Source organism: Mesoplodon mirus, assembly GCF_964341445.2.
Source record: "Mesoplodon mirus genome assembly, chromosome: 3".
Taxonomy (NCBI): Eukaryota; Metazoa; Chordata; class Mammalia; order Artiodactyla; family Ziphiidae; genus Mesoplodon; species Mesoplodon mirus.
Window position 1 is genome coordinate 119,843,302 of NC_138978.1, and position 16,152 is coordinate 119,859,453.

A 16,152-nucleotide genomic window follows, 5' to 3' on the forward strand; every position below is an offset into this window, starting at 1 on the left:
TAACTGTATGCTGGAAGCCAGTCAGGGTGGGTCACAGATAGATGATTATCACTTTGCTGCCATTTTACTGATTCTGGAGAATTACTTTTCTTATACCCAGTCTGCCACTCTAACATTGGTATGCTGCTTTAACTAATGATTCTCCACAAATTATTGCATTATGAAAATGGTGAAGAGAAAAAGAAGGTGGACAGATAACAGACAGTACAGCAAAGATTTACTTAAACCACCATCTAACCACCACCATCCCATGTGAGTTTATGTCCATTTTTAAATGCAATCCCTGTTGAAGAACAGGTAAATAATGCAACTGTCATTCCATAACATTCATAATTAAGATGCTTATGAAACAAGAAACTTGGAGGTGGCCATTTTTAATCACCTAGTTATAAGTCTCAGTAAATAGTTTCCAGATTTGTGTGGAACAGATTCATCTAGAAATATTATTCGAGGCTTATCTGAATCCCAAATCATACTACTTTCTTAAACATCTCAATTCTACTTAAGAAGACTGCCTCTAACTATCTGGAAATTTTTGTTAATGTTTTCTTAAGGACACCATTTACATGGAAGAGAACAGGCTCTCTACTACATACGAATGATAATTCTGACTTAGACTTAGGAAAAAGAAATCATACATGATATGGATCCTTAATTCTCTGGTGATTTCTGTAAAACAGCAACAAGAGATCAGAAAAACTCTAGGGAATATGCTGTTACTAGAAAAGTTTCCCCTCAATGTTCTGGAATTAATTCCTTTTCCTGGACTGACGAAGTCCAAAACTACCAGCCTTTTAGGCACAGTGCCAATTCAACAGATGGGCCCTACATTTTCCTAATGGTAGAGGTGGATTGGCAAGTGTGAAGTCATGTGCTCAAACAAGAGGATATGTTTCATGCATTAGCTAAGAGGGTTCCTGATAGGTTTTTAAATCAACAACAACAAAAAACCTAGGCACTTCCCTGGCGGCGCAGTGGTTAAGAATCCCCCCGCCAATGCAGGGGACATGGGTTCGAGCCCTGCTCTGGGAAGATCCCACATGCCGTGGAGCAGCTAAGACCATGCGCCACAACTACTGAGCCTGCGCTCTAGAGCCCGCAAGCCACAACTACTGAGCCTGCATGCCCAGAGCCCGTGCTCCGCAACGAGACGCCACGGCAATGAGAAGCCCGGGCACCGCAACGAAGAGTAGCCCCCGTTCACTGCAACTAGAGAAAGCTCACGCACAGCAACGAAGACCCAATGCAGCCAAAAACAAAAACAAAACAAAAAACCTATACACTGTGATTGCTTTTATTGTCTGTTATTCCTATTCCTTCCAATTTCTGACACCTCAAATGTATTTACATAGATCCTTACCCACATCCAGAAAAACATGTCCTGCAAAATACAGTAAGTCAACCTAAACGATATTAAGCCCCTAAGAGGTACAAGTATTAGTTACATCTTACAAATGTATTCTAGGAGGTTAGGTATGTTGACTAATTAAGTCCACAGATGAAAAACCAGCTTAATAAAAGGAAGGTATAACAATGCCCAATGATAGGCTACATAAGAAATTAGGAGTCAGCTTGATCTCATTCTTACTCTGTAAATTTTCAAAGCTAGAAATGGTTATCATGTTAATGAGTAAGCAGCTTCATGTCTTTTGACACCTCATTCATTACTTTATAAACTTGTATTTATTTGTTTTACCTTATGTTGCCCTCCACAACGGATATCTAGGAAGAAGCTAATGACCATTCTGGCCATCTTTTCAGAGTAACCAAGTAGAAATAGGCACTCTGGTTCTTAATTTCACATAAAATGAGTGTTCTGAGCTCTGCAACACAAAGAGCTATTTAACAGATAAAAGAATAGCAATTTGTTCCTCAACATTTTATTTTGTCTCTATGTCTTGACTAGTTGGTACTTGTTAGGTTTTCTTAGTCAGCAAAGTATTATCCCTAAAATTATCAAAAGATTCTTTCAACCCTGGCATTTTTATTAAGTGTCAAGAATACTCCACAACTCAGTCCAAGAACTTCATCTCTTCTCTACATTCACTATCCAGGTAATCTCATGAAGTCCCATGGCTCTAAACAGCATCTCTACACTGATCAACTCCCAAATTTACATTTGCCCCAACCTCAAGACTTACATATCCAACTGCCCTACTCAATATCTCAACCAGAAACATTTAGTAGAAAATTTAAAGTCAGTATACCCAAACCAAACTTAATATCTGCATTCCCGCAACCTGCTTCTCCCAGTGTTCATCATCTCAGTAAATAGCATCCAAATGTTAAGGCCATCACTGGAATCATTCTTGACTTACTCTTTTACTCAGACCACACATCCAATCCAGGTTATCCTCCCCACTACCTTCAAAATATATCCCCAAATCCATCTCCCCAATAACACTTTAGGTTCAACTCATAATCACCTCTTGCCTCAAATATCACAACCTCCTACTAACTGATCACTCTGGTTGCATTACCCTTGCCTTCCAAAGTGTATATATTAGACCAAGTCATTTCCCTGCTCAAAACCTCCCAACAGCTTCCTATCAAGTCCAGAATAAAACCTAGACACTTAGTCAAGTCTTACAAGTCCCTACATTATCTAGGCCCTGGCTACCTCTTCTCCTTATTTTCTATTATTCTTCCCCACAGTGTTTACTCTGTTCCAGCTCTTTCCCATTTCTGAAATACACCACACTACTGCCTCAGCACTTATGCTTATGCCCCAGATAGATTCATGGGGTCCTTCGTATCATTCAGATTTCTGCTCAAATACTACTGCCTCAAAGGACTTCCCTAACTACTTAATATCCCCTTGTTTACATTTCCTTTACAACACGTATCACTGAAGGACGTCCCTGGTGGTCCAGTGGTTAAGATTCCGTGCTGCCAACGCAGGGGGCCTGGGTTCGATCCCTGGTCAGGGAACTAGATCCCACATGCCACAACTAAAAGCCCACATGCCACAACTAAAAGATCCTGCATGCCACAACGAAGACCCTGCTTGCTGAAAGTAAGACCTGACACAGCCAAATAAATAAATAGTAAAAAAAAAAACAAAACAGAACACTTATCACTGGAATGCTATGATATCATATCCATGTATACAATATCTATCTTACCACTCACTAGAAAGTGAGTACCATGATGGCAGTGATTCTTGACTATCATTATTCACTGCTCTATCCCCCGGGCTTAGCACAGTACTTGGCATAAAGTACAGTTCTCCCTCGGTATCTGCAGGTGGTTGGTTCCAAGACCCCTTACAGATACCAAAACCCAAGGGATGCTCAAGTCCCTTATACAAAATGGCATAGTATTTCCATGTAACCTAAGCATATCCTCCTCTATACTTTAAACCAAGTGTCCTCAACCCCCAGGCTGCAGACCCGTAGTGGTCCGCAGCCTGTTAGGAACCGGGCCGCACAGCAGGAGATGAGCAGCGGGTGAGTGAGCAAAGCTTAATCTGCCACTCCCCATCGCTCACATTACCACCTGAACCATCCCCAGCCCGTCCACGGAAAAATCGTCTTCCATGAAACCAGCCCCTGGTGCCAAAAAGGTGGGGGACTGCTGTTTTAAACCATCTCTAGATTACTTATAATATCTAATGCAATGTGTATGCTACATAAATAGTTGTAAATACTACAACGTAAATGCTATATAGTTGACGGCATGAGGCAAATTCATGTTTGCTTTTTGGAACTTTCTGGAATTTCTTTTCCCCCAAATATTTCTGATCTGTGGTCAGCTGAATCCGCAGATGTAGAACCCATGGATACGGAGGGCCAACTGTATACAATCAATACTTGTTGAATGCCTTCTGTTGGAAGGCACAGGAGGCAGAATGCTGGTTTTTATCTGACTCTGAACAGAGGACTTAATCCACTGATACCCCAAAGGCCTAACTGCCCAATGGACTGCCTTGATAAAACACAGGCACACAATAAAGATTCCTCAAGAGTTAGAGATTTTTTCCTAGAATTGATTTGCTCTGGCGTAAAATAACGTATCCCAAGAAATATTTACTATACCTTAAGAACGAGTTTTGCTTGAACCACATGTAATATGATGGTAGCAATATGTTAAATCAATACTGAAAGATCTTGTCCTGGAGAAGGAAAAGGAAAATGTCCAAGGACCTTATTTTGTTCGTGACCGTATCCTAGTGCCTGGCACATAATAATCACTCAGTGAATACATGTTGGTCTTTTTTCTCAATCAAATGAGGTGGTTTAATAAAAGAGATGGGTTCTGCTTTAGAAGACTACACTGAGCTCCTAAAAATCAAAGGAAATACTAATCAGCTTTTTTAAAAAAATAATAAATTTATTTATTTATTTTTGGCTGAGTTGGGTCTTCGTTGCGGTGCGTGTGGTTATTGCTGTGGCTTCTCTTGTTGCAGAGCACCAGCTCTAGGCGTGTGGGCTTCAGTAGTTGTGGCACACGGGCTCAGTAGTTGTGGTTCACAGGCTCTAGAGCGCAGGCTCAGTAGTTGTGGCACATGGGCTCAGCTGCTCCATGGCATTTGGGATCTTCCCAGAGCAGGGTGAGAACCCGTGGCCCCTGCACTGGCAGGCAGATTCTTAACCACTGCGCCACCAGGGAAGTCCCGTGATCAGCTTTAAAAAGAGATCTGTCATAACTAAACCCAACTCTGTTCAAAGACTTAAGGTTCTCTACCCCAAAATATTCACACAGTGAGATATATTCCTGTTCACTTTGGAGACAAATCCTTGATTTGGTAAGAAAGTAAAATGAAGCCAAACACAAACGCCTAACATGGAGTTAAGTGGAAAAAAACAAAAGTAGAATTTACATGTGAGGAAAGTAAGATAAACCAAGAATCAGAAAAAAACACGTATACATGTAAATAAGCTGTTTATACACACTTTCACAAATGTATTTTACATATTCTTACCTCCTATAGGAAATATATATAAGGGAGATCATTTGCTTTCTTTAAAAAATTTCTCTTTTCAGGAAATGAAATAACAGCAAATCTGTATTATGCACTTGCTACATGACATAAATTATGCTAAGAACTTACACATATTATCTCATACAATCCTCCAACAATCCTTTGCTATAAGTATTATCATCATTTTACAGTCAAGGAAACCAAAGACCGTAAGTATTTTAGTATTTTGCTAAAGGTTACATAGTAAGTAGCAAAACTGGAATCTGAGCTTACTCAATTTGATTTTTTTTTGGTCCACACTGCGTGGCTTGCTGGATCTTAGTTCACTAACCAGGGATTGAACCCGTGCCCCCTGCAGTGGAAGCGCAGAGTCTTAACCACTGGACCTCCAGGAAAATCCCTCAGTCAGATTTTAGAGTCCACAGTCTTAATCACTATTTGAAATTTGCAACAAACTGAGGAGAAATATACCAATGTGGAGGCTGGGAGATTTTTCAATATTAAGAAAAGCAATTATATATTATTTTATTTGGCTGGGTAACTACTGTAGACAAGGCCCGATTAATTAAAATGCTGAAAGAACGTATTCTAGTAAAAATTTTCTGGGTAACTAAAAGAGAACCAATTATTTTCTTGATTTGAATCTTTGTTAAAATTACCTTTAACTGTAACAATATACTATTTTGTGTAAGTAGAGTATACTGAACATAGTTCCATCTTTATTTTTTTGATGATCTCTAAGCCCAAAGGCCAACCTTATATAGCACTGAAGACACAGAAAATCATAGGGGAGTGGGGTGGAAAGTTCTATAGTGATTCAAATTACAGTCCCCTGAACTCATTCTGCTATGTTATATTCACTTTCATACCCTTGCAGATGATCTTCCTCTACCTAGAATGCTCTTGCTATACCTTACTGAATAACTCATATTTATCCTTTAAAACCTGTCTCTTCCCACTGGTCAGAAGCCATCCCTAACCTTTCCTTTCTCCCCACAGACTTAATAACTTTCTCCCCTCTCTACCTGGGAGAAATGTATTACATCATATATTAAGTTTGTTAACATCATGTTCCTCTTACTAGATTCACAACTCGCTTCAGGCAAAAAACAAACCAAAAAAAGAATCCTAATTTTTTCCCAACACCTAAGCACAGAAATGCGAATGGAGTAAGTACTGAAAAAATGTTAGTTGGTTAAATGATGAATGAATCAATGAACAAACAGAACAATTACTGTTCAGAAGAAATTAAACCCTGATTTGTTCTACATTTGAGGGTTTTTTTCCCCTTAAACACACACTCAGAATTATTTTTATAATTAACTTAAATCTCTAACTAATTGCAGTTTTAAGGTGGCTGCTCTTTTTTCTTTGATATGCTTCTGCATCTAAACTTTAACTTTCCAACTTGTGTTACCATTTACTTATCAATCATATACATGCAATCTCTACTTGTTTGAGATTCTTATTTTCCAATCTTTGTATCCTCATATATATATATATATATATATATATATGTGTGTATATATATATATATATAAAATATTGTTCAACCCATAATGATTATACATGATTAATTCATTCCCCCATTTTCTCAAATGTCAGAATTAGTAGTTTTTCTTTCAAAGACAATCTTTTAAATTCTCTCCATTAAGCCCTGTTAAGCTTTAAATGTTACTATCTAAACTCTAGGGCTTTCATTTTCAGCAGTGCTGAATTTAAGAAACCTTATCATAAGGAATGTCTCTACCACATTCTCAATGTCATTTACACCAAGAAGCCATGATATAGCTCCTTTATAATCTGACACACTGTCCACCTGTGGTCTTAGGACAGATAAAACTGAATGAGAGGAGTGATTTGGTATCAAGTGTAGAAAAGATAGAACAAAATGTAAAACAAGAATATTAAGTCAAAGATTCATGATTTATTTACTGTGGGACTATAACAAAAGAAATAACAAAAGATAAGTTGACCAAACTTTCATTAGTGATGGAATTCACATTCATCTGTCAGCCTTTTCTGGAAGGAAAGGATATACATCTATATTCTACCTTACTAGCAACCACTTCAAATCTCTATACTCTGTTTCATCTTCATAACTCAATAGGAATATTTACTTTCTTTTTCTACAGTATTTCTACTCATCATAACCATGCTCTGTAATATGGTTCATATTTAGCAGTTTAAGCAATGAAATGTATTTTGTGCTTTTTTTGATACGTATTTTCAAACATCCACAAACAGAATTTCAAAACTCAAAACAAGGTGTATTTCATTCTCTTTAAAAAGCAAGTTGATTTTAGACCAATTTAAGCTCCTATTCAACATCACCAGTATCATCTGATTTCTTTGTGGAAACTAGATCCAGTTAGAAAATCAAGAGGAACCAGGAAATGTTTTTAGCATCTTGTCACTATGACTAAAAAAACAAAACAAACGAAAGAACTAAGAGACATTATTTCTCACTCGTGTGTTTGAAAAAAGTTGATAAACTTTTCTAGGAAACATAGCAACTAACTGTGTTTTTCAATGCAAACATCTAAAGGCAGTGAGGTAAATTTCTACTCAGCTCATTTCTTTTAGTTTGCAGAGGGAATTCCTATTGACAGGTAATACAGATTGCAAGTATTTGGTATGAGTAGTGTAGTTCCAACTATCATCAGATAGTTTATTTAAAAAGTTATATAAACCTAACTATAGGGAAATAATTCCCCACTTAAGAGTTAAAAGAATATACACACTGAATTTATGGATGAAATAATATAACATCTGGAAGATTCACTTCAAAATAAGCAAAGCGAGGGAGGAGGAAGAGAGGCTAGTAGGTGGGATATAGTGTGATAACTGGGTGTGAGTAACTATTGAAACTGGATGTTAAGTACATGAGAACTCTATACCACTCTTTTCATTTCTGTATATGTTAGAAATTTTCCACACTTAAAAAAAGGAACAAAATTAAATGAAAAAAAAAAGTATACACTCCTGTCATCAACTTGCATATGTCTGAGAGCAAATGACTAAAAACTATGGAAAGCAAAAACTATTAATGCTAAAAATAAAATTCTATGTACTCTTCAAACATAAAAAAGTTAGATGCTCAATGAAGGAAAGAGAACTCTGAAATAGCAATAAGATTATTAGTTAAATTTCATCATTACTTGAAGTCATAATTTATTATGTTGTGTCAACATAACACTGCTGGGACTTCCTGATGGTCCAGTGGTTAAGACACCGAGCTTCCACTGCAGGGGGCACGGGATCAATCCCTGGTTGGGGAATTAAGATCCCTCAAGCTGGGTGGCGTGGCCGAAAAATAGAAGGGAAAAAAAAAAAATCACACTGCCATCAACACCCCCCAATGAGACAGTCACTAAGAAAGTGATTTCTTTTTTTTTTTAAGAAAGTGATTTCTAAGCCATGAAATGAGTTATCATTAACTAAGACGACAAATCGTAAGTATGAAAATCTATCCTCTCCAAACGAAAGAATATAAACCAAATAAATTACAAGTAATTTAAAGAAGGATGATTTTTTTTAAAAGACTAGCAATATAGCTCAAAACAAAAACTACTTTCGTTTCCCTCTCTTATGATAGCCAGGGTTAAGATATCTCATGCTTCTGGAAAGGCTGGCACAAAGCAGACCTCACAGTGGATTATAATATAAGGTAATATAAGGTGTTATGTTACCTTTAAAAGGCTCAGATCAACATGCATAACTCAAGAATGTGAAATTATTTAATGGAGATGCACCACCTACACATATGGTAAAACTTTTCCACTGTGTGCAGGTAGGTCGTTTTAGTCAGGACTGAATGTGTCCAAATTCTTTATTTGTAAGGCATGGAAGACTTAGAATAAAGCCTCAAACGGTACTGCTAATACTATAAAGACACAGTGCTTAGCAAGACATAGGGAAGTTATACTCCATATTTTAGAATACAACTCATGAAAATCACTTTCTATTCTCGATCCTTAAAGATCCTGTGTATTTTTTGTAATTATTGCAAGCATTGTTGTTTTAAATTGTGAAGTATCTCATACGTTATAGGAGACTATATACACATGTTATCCATATGCACAGATATAGACACACTACACACACATGACATGTTATTAAAAAAACAAAACAAAACCATGAACCTACTACCCAAGTTAAAAATTACAGAAAGTATTAAACTTTTCACAAATTTACATGACATTCTTACACAGAGGACATGACAATAAAGAGACAATCAGACCATTTTTCTTAAGATATCTCCATTATCTTACTGAATCCTGTAATCTGTACTATTAAAACACCTTTCTGAATTTCTTTTCTTTAAAAATTCAGTAATTACTTTTAATTTTCAGTACTAGATTCATGGGTAGTCTGTCAAATAGCTACTAGATTTCATCCCAGAAGTGTTGTCTAGGTACATGCATATCCAAAATGACATTAAGACCTTTTTACATAAACTCGCTATAGAAATACATCCAAGACAAGATCAGGAATGCTACCAACATTTGCCTCCTTTTCAAACCACAGTTTCTTCATCCCAAAATATCAAATGATATTAAAGCACACTTTTTAAGCTACAAAGTTGCATACAGAATGTGAAGACTTTGTAACTTCCTAAGAATAATAGCAAAACCTCTCTGGCAACTAAGTCATGAAATCTCAACTTCTAGGAACATGCTTCAATCCACCTTGCCCTTTAGCAAGCCCCCACTATCACACAACTCATAGCTTCAACAGGATTAGAATAGCTTCAAGGACAGAAGCCATATATTATTCATCTTTGTGTCCCCTGCATAAAAATAACTCAATAACGTTTGTTATAACTAAGATAAATGCCAGGAAATGAGCTTCAAAACACCTCAGTCCCAATGCAAAACTGGAAAGAGATGAGTTTGAGAATACAAATTATTATTATAATGAAAAAGAATAAAGCTATAAACATTTGTGTTATATCCTCTTATCACCTAATTCAGAATCATGTATTAACACTGGAGAAATCAATCTGCAAAGAATAAAGAATAAAAAACAAAGATCTTAAAGTTCTCCTTATCGTCAGCATGCTCAAACACCGTCAAAGAACCTTTCACCTGAAACTCGTACCAACATCTCTATCCCCAAACAAAACTATTTAAAAAAAAAAAGGCTTTTAAATGAGACCTGAATATAAATTGCTTCTATCAATACTTCACTACAATTTAAGTTTCTGAAATTTGTATGCATAATTCGTGCAACTGTGCTCATGCTCATTTTCTACAGTGAGGGTTTTTTCATCAGATTCTCAGAAGAATAAGTGACCAGAAAAAAACTTTTAAGAACTGCTAATCTAGCAAATCAAAAACATTCCATTTTCCAAGAAATAGTTAAGTTGGCTTAATTCAAGTATTCTTCCCTCATATTCATAGAGGGGATCCTTAGTACAAAATTAGCCTCTGGAAGAATTTCTTCAGCCAAGCCAAAAAGTTCCAATATCCACAGGCACAAACATCAACAATTCCAGATCCCAAAAACAGTTTACTTGGAAATGCCAAAAGAAAATGCAAAAGGCGGCACACTGTACCACAAACTGCCCACCCTATTAGATGCTTAAATACACTTGTATCCTTCCATAGTAAAATGTCTGGAAGATCTAAATTCCCTCCAAACTGAATAGGCTTTTTAGGAAGGTTTTCTAGTTTCAACTCCACACTGACCTGTGAGCCTCACTTGACTCAATATGTATCACTGTCTCAATATTTATTACTGTCAAGACAAATCCCCTCATATGTACCCAGGCTGTTTCAACAGGGTCACCTTGATTATTCCCACCCCAAGGCAGGGAGCATTTATTGAAGAGTTATTCAACAAATATTTGTTGAATGAATGAAAGAAGATCCTTCCTCCCTTAAAGTTAAGCTGTCAGCCCCCATGCAGCTGCTATGGTACAAGTTAAACATGCCTCCCTCAAACATACAAGCTAAAGTGTCAGAAACGCTATGCCTCCTCCATAAACAGAAAGTAATACAGTCATGGAATACCCATTTCTCACAGGCTAACCTGGCAAGGACAACCTATGTTCTGTCTGACACAACTGATCTCTACCAAATACCATCCAACCAGTCAATATGCCCCTATCTTTCCAATAAACTCAGATCTGCCTGACAAAGACCTCCTGAGACGCCATGGTAAGGTGAATATACTACTGAACTAGTAGCCAAAATATCTGTTATAGGCCCAAGTTTGTCACCAATTTAACACATGACATTGGAAAAATTATCTCTTTATGCCTCAATTTGCTATTTTGTAAAATGGGAGGAAACACCCATCCCACCATTTTCACAGAGATTTATTTAGGATCACAAACAAACTGCAAGAGCATTCTGAATAAAAAAGCTTTATTCCATTATAAGGTGTTAATATAAACTCAGATCAACAAGAAGGCCATCCATTCTTTATACCCTCATAGTAATTGTTCAAGTAAAAATGTTCTGGGCCTTCACATCTACACAGTTCACTCTATTCTGAGGAACAGACTATTCTTAAGAATAACTGGCTATGACAAGTTTTCCCATCCCTGACCCCACATTTACATGCTGTATTTCTAAAATACTGCCACGACTTCTCTTTCCCAGCAAGTATTCAGGCACTCCCAAACCCTAAAATACACATACATATCAACCAGCAGGGAACACCCCAAGTTTTATTTTTAAAATAAGCTAACTTATAAGTGGAACTCCATTACACTTATACAAATACAAGCAAACTCTTCCGGAACACTTTCCTTCCTCGCATACACACACAAACACAGCCGCTATACACCAACATACCATCTGTCTTCTAGACCAAAAACATGTCTTTCAATGCACAAATTAACCAGTAACATTTATTAAACTTGTAACAGATCATTCTATCCTTCCTACATACAGTTCAGCGTGTCAGGGACACCACAGATCTGATCGTACACGTAAACTACCCTCAGAAGATCTTTCCTCCTGCCGCTCTTATCCCTTAAACGAAACAAACAGGACTATGGGGGATGCCCCAATCCTACCTCCACAACAAACTAACCTGTCAGGGGCACAGCCGACTCCGCCTCCACTCCCTTACTTTCCCGCCCCCTCCCCCAAGCCAGGAATCCGCCTGTCAGGGACACCCCTTCACCCCCGCCAGGAGGGACTTCCCGGTAAGCTCAGGATCCCCTTCCCTACTCTCCCCTCCCCCATCCTTACCACCGCTCTCCCGGAGGTCCAGGTCCGGGAGATGACAGTAGCTCCCAGGAAGCCAAGGACTAAGTCGCTGAGGGAGTACCTAGGCCCAAAGGCCTCCCCAGGCGGTTCTACTCACCGTGTCAGAGGCCGAGGCCGAGAGAGATGAGAGTGCAGGGAAGTGGGGAAGAGGGGGCGGCCGCCACCAGGCTCCTCCGCTTCCCTTGGTCCACAGCGGATCCCTCCCGCTTGTCAGGAGGCGGCCAGCGGGTGAGCGGACTGGCGGAAATGCGAGAGAGGAGAGGGGAAAGGCGTGGGGCTAAGCGGGGGAAACTGAGGGGAGGCGGGTCCCGCAACCGAGACGAGGATCGTCTCCCCCTCCGCAAAGCGAACCCAAAATGGCGGCGGGAGCGGCGGCGGCAGAGCGGCGGCGGCGGCAGCTCCTTGGGAGGGAGGGAGCGAAGGGCGCCTCGTGCCCCCCCACCTCCCACTCCTCCCTCCTCGCGTTTTCCCCCTTCGTCCTCCCCCCTCACCCGACTCGGGCGGCGGAGCGCGCACGGCCGTCCGCACGCGCCAGAGTGTATCTGGGCTCGTCGCTCGCTGCTCCCACCAACCACCGCCTTCGGCCGCCTTGCGCGCCCGCCAGCCAGTACGCACTCGCTCTGGGGCGCCTCCTCGCACAGTCCCCCACTTCCCCTTGGCCCCTGTCAAGCCAGCTCTACCGCGGGCCCTCACGCGTACCTTCGGCAGCGAGAGCCCAAGCCTCCTCCTCCACCTCCTCTCCTCTCCTCCCCCCCTTCCCCGCCCCCACTGCCACCAACCGCCGCCACTGCCGCCGCCGCCTCCTCCTCCGCCGGCCCCCCCCGACAAACCCTCCACCCCTCGCGCGTGCGCCTCCCACAATCCCCCCGCGGGACTGTTCCATTCCTGTCGACTGCAAGAGCGGGGGAGAGAACGACAGGCGAAGCCGGCAGAGCTTGTCGTTAGGACAGGAGTTACCCCGAGTGGCGGATAGACACTTATGACTACTTACCTCGCTGGCCGCGGCACCGCGACGCCGCGGCTCCCTTCCCCTGCCTCGTCTTGGCCGCAGAGAGCTGGTTGGGGGCGGCCTAGCGCCCCTCCGCTGGACGGTGGTTGGAGGCCGCGGCGGCTGCGCGTTGAGCAGCTTCCTGCCGTATGACCCGAGCTTGAGTCTTTGCTGCGGGACGATCGCCGAGGAGCCAGCGTTTGACAGTGTCTGCGGTTTACCGGGTCGGGAGAGCTGGTCCGCGACTCTCGGTGAGGAAGTGAACCGGCACGGGGGTTGTACCCATGAGGGAAAGGAGCGGGACTCCCAGCCTCCATGAGGTAGGGAGTGAAGACAGTAGGGCCGGCCACCCTCTAGGGGGCTTCCCTCCGGGCTCTGTGTTGCGGACCTAGGACCCAAGAAGGAACCGGCTCAGTGGTCGGCTTTTTCTTTCTTCTTTTTTTATTTTTAAACCCAGCTTAGATTTTCGAATTTCACACCACTGTCTATACGCGATGATGTTTTTGAGCACTTTTACACAGACCTCGTGGATGGATGATGCATTTTCAACCTCATTAGGCAGCCTTATGTTAGAGGATAAGGACATCATATATTTCAAGTTCAGGTCTGGACTCGATCTCCCGTGTCTTGTGTGTTCTTCAGAAAGTTATTCTTCTTAGTTCCTTATCAACAACAAACGAAAAACTGAACATAAAAATTAGTTAACTCCAAATCTGCCTTCAGGGTTGGTGTGTGGTAAAATAATAAAATATGTGTAAAGTAGAATTAGCTCCTAGGCACAGGGAAAGTGCAGAGAGTTGATGTTATCGTTCACAGTACTCTTGATGTTGATAAAGTTTGTGGGTGTAATTGGTAGTTTGTGTCCTATTCCAAATCGTTGGTAAAATAGTGCAAAACTAGTTCTGTCAGATTTCCGTGGTTACTGATACTTGTTTCGTAAAACTCTGCATGAACATTTACTTTTTCTTGATGATTGAATTCAGGAGAACTATGGACTATTAAAATCCACAGATAATTCCAAAGCTTTCTTCTATTCTAGTAATCGTTAGTTTCACCCAGTTGGTAAAGCCAAATAAATTAGGTGAGGGATCCACTTGGGTTTACCTTTTCCTTCACATCTGTGGACTTGTAGGGATCTGGGAATAGTTTGAAAATCACTGTACTAGATTAATCTCAAAGGTCTATTCAAGCTCTAAAGTTCAAGTAGACGCTCCTAAATTTCCCCCTTAACATATTATATTTCAAAATATGGATCAGGTTTTATTTGTTTTTTTTTAAGGGAAATCCGCCTTAATTACCTCACTATATATTTGCTTTTCCTAACCTTAAGTCCCAACTTTTTCATGAAGCCATTTAGGAGCCATTGATCTTTTTTTTATTGTGTCATGTATGCAGGTGTGTTACCCTACCAAGAACATTTTTAATTTGAGGGCAGGGACTATGTGTTATGTTTCTTTTATATTCTTTTGTAGTCTAGTGCAAAGCAAGTCATGGAAATGTTGAAATGAATGTTAGATACTTAAAATATGAGAAGAGAAAGAGAATTAACATTTGTGGAATACCATGCCAAGAGAACTTGTGTTCTTGTTTAATCCTTATACAACACTTTGAAATAGATCATCTTACCCCCATTTTACAGATGAGAAGCCTGAGGCTCAAAGAAGTCGGATAACTGTCTTTACACTTCAATTTGCCTGTCTCTTAAAAACTTAACTTTTTTCACTATACCACATTGCCTTCATAGTAAATTTCTCATTAGCAACATAATTGCATATGCTAAAAAGAAAAAACACCTTTAATGGAATTCCACTACACTTGTATATAAAGAAAGTTACTTACAGTCTCTGTCTTCAACTAGCTTTGGGTAACTGCACTGATTCATGAATTGTCAGCTAAGTATAGACAAGTAAGATCGTATTCAGTTCTTTTATGCTCCAGTGCCTACCAGAGACTAAAATATATTAAGTGCTCAATAAAATGACCTTATTGAATGAATGAACCCTGAATTATTTGAACCAAAGAAGGTATGGAAAACAGAATAATGGTTCCCCCCAAAGATGTCCGTGCCCTAATCCCTGGAACCAGTAAACACATAATGTTACATGGCAGAAGGAAATTAAGGTTACTAATCAGCTAACCTGAAAATAGGGAGATTGTCCTGAATTATCTGGTAGACCCACTGTAATTACAAGAGTTCTTTAAAGGTGGAAGAGGGAGACCAGAGACTGTCAGAGTGAAGCAGTAGGACATAGACTTGACCAACTGTTGTAGGCTTTGAAGGTGAATGGGCAACCTCTAAAACCTAGAGAAGTCAAGAAAACAGATTCTCTCTTAGAGCATCCAGAAAGAACACAGTCCTGCCGACACTTTGATTTTGGACTTCTAAACCACAGAACTCTAAGATGACAAATTTGTGTTGTTTTATGACACCAAGTTTGTGGTAATTTGTTACAGCAGCAGTGCATGTTGGATCTGTTTCTTTTACTTGAACCTTTGGTTTCCGCTGTTGTTGTTCACTAAAAGGATACTGTCTATACATAATGGCCTGCCTCGGGAACCGGCCCCTTTGCCTGAATGTTAAACCACAGTGCCTTTGTTCAGGGAAACATCCCGTCGCTGTCCACCTTTGGATGGTTACAAGAAAGAAGAAATTAACACCTCCCCTCCCCGAGGCTGGCCATTCCAGGTGATATTTGCAAAACTTATGGCCTTTTTACTTCCTCATCTCCTCCCCTTCTCTGTGCTATAAAAGAAACTGGCATCCAAACCCGGATAAGATAGTTATTTTGAGACTTTAGTCTGCCATCTTCTTGGTCTGCCGTCTTTCCGAATAAAGTCATATTCCTTGCCTCAACACCTCGTCTCCGACTTGTTGACCTGTCATGCAGTGAGCAGAGCGAGCTTGGTTGGACTCAATTGCTGGGTCATTTGGTAAATCCACATTTAAACTTTTGAGGAAATGCCAAACAGTTTTCCAAAGTGGCTGCACCATTTTACAATTCCAGCAGCAGTGT

The 16,152-nt window shown here is 40.3% G+C and overlaps 2 protein-coding genes across 7 annotated transcripts in view; one reads left to right on the forward strand and one right to left on the reverse strand.

The window, feature by feature from the left end:
* The window catches only part of ASH1L (ASH1 like histone lysine methyltransferase), a 217,893-nt gene extending 205,060 nt beyond the window's left edge, over positions 1-12,833 (reverse strand). For 2 of the 4 annotated variants that reach the window (XM_082612809.1, XM_082612808.1), the window contains exon 1: positions 12,248-12,616. The gene's annotated coding sequence lies outside the window, so the exon portion shown is untranslated. Of the gene's footprint in view, positions 1-12,247; positions 12,618-12,641 lie in introns of those variants that run through there. The other 2 variants (XM_082612810.1, XM_082612811.1) reach the window with 2 other exon arrangements.
* Positions 12,834-13,285: 452 nt separating this feature from the next.
* DAP3 (death associated protein 3) overlaps positions 13,286-16,152 on the forward strand; it is a gene marked incomplete at its 5' end in the record, with an annotated part of 29,669 nt that continues 26,802 nt past the window's right edge. Inside the window, one exon of one of the 3 annotated variants that reach the window (XM_082612831.1) lies at positions 13,286-13,389. Coding sequence is in view for 2 of the 3 variants with exons in the window: in XM_082612832.1 (XP_082468958.1) it covers positions 13,423-13,474 (52 nt within the window). Of the gene's footprint in view, positions 13,475-16,152 lie in introns of all 3 variants that reach the window. The other 2 variants (XM_082612830.1, XM_082612832.1) reach the window with 2 other exon arrangements.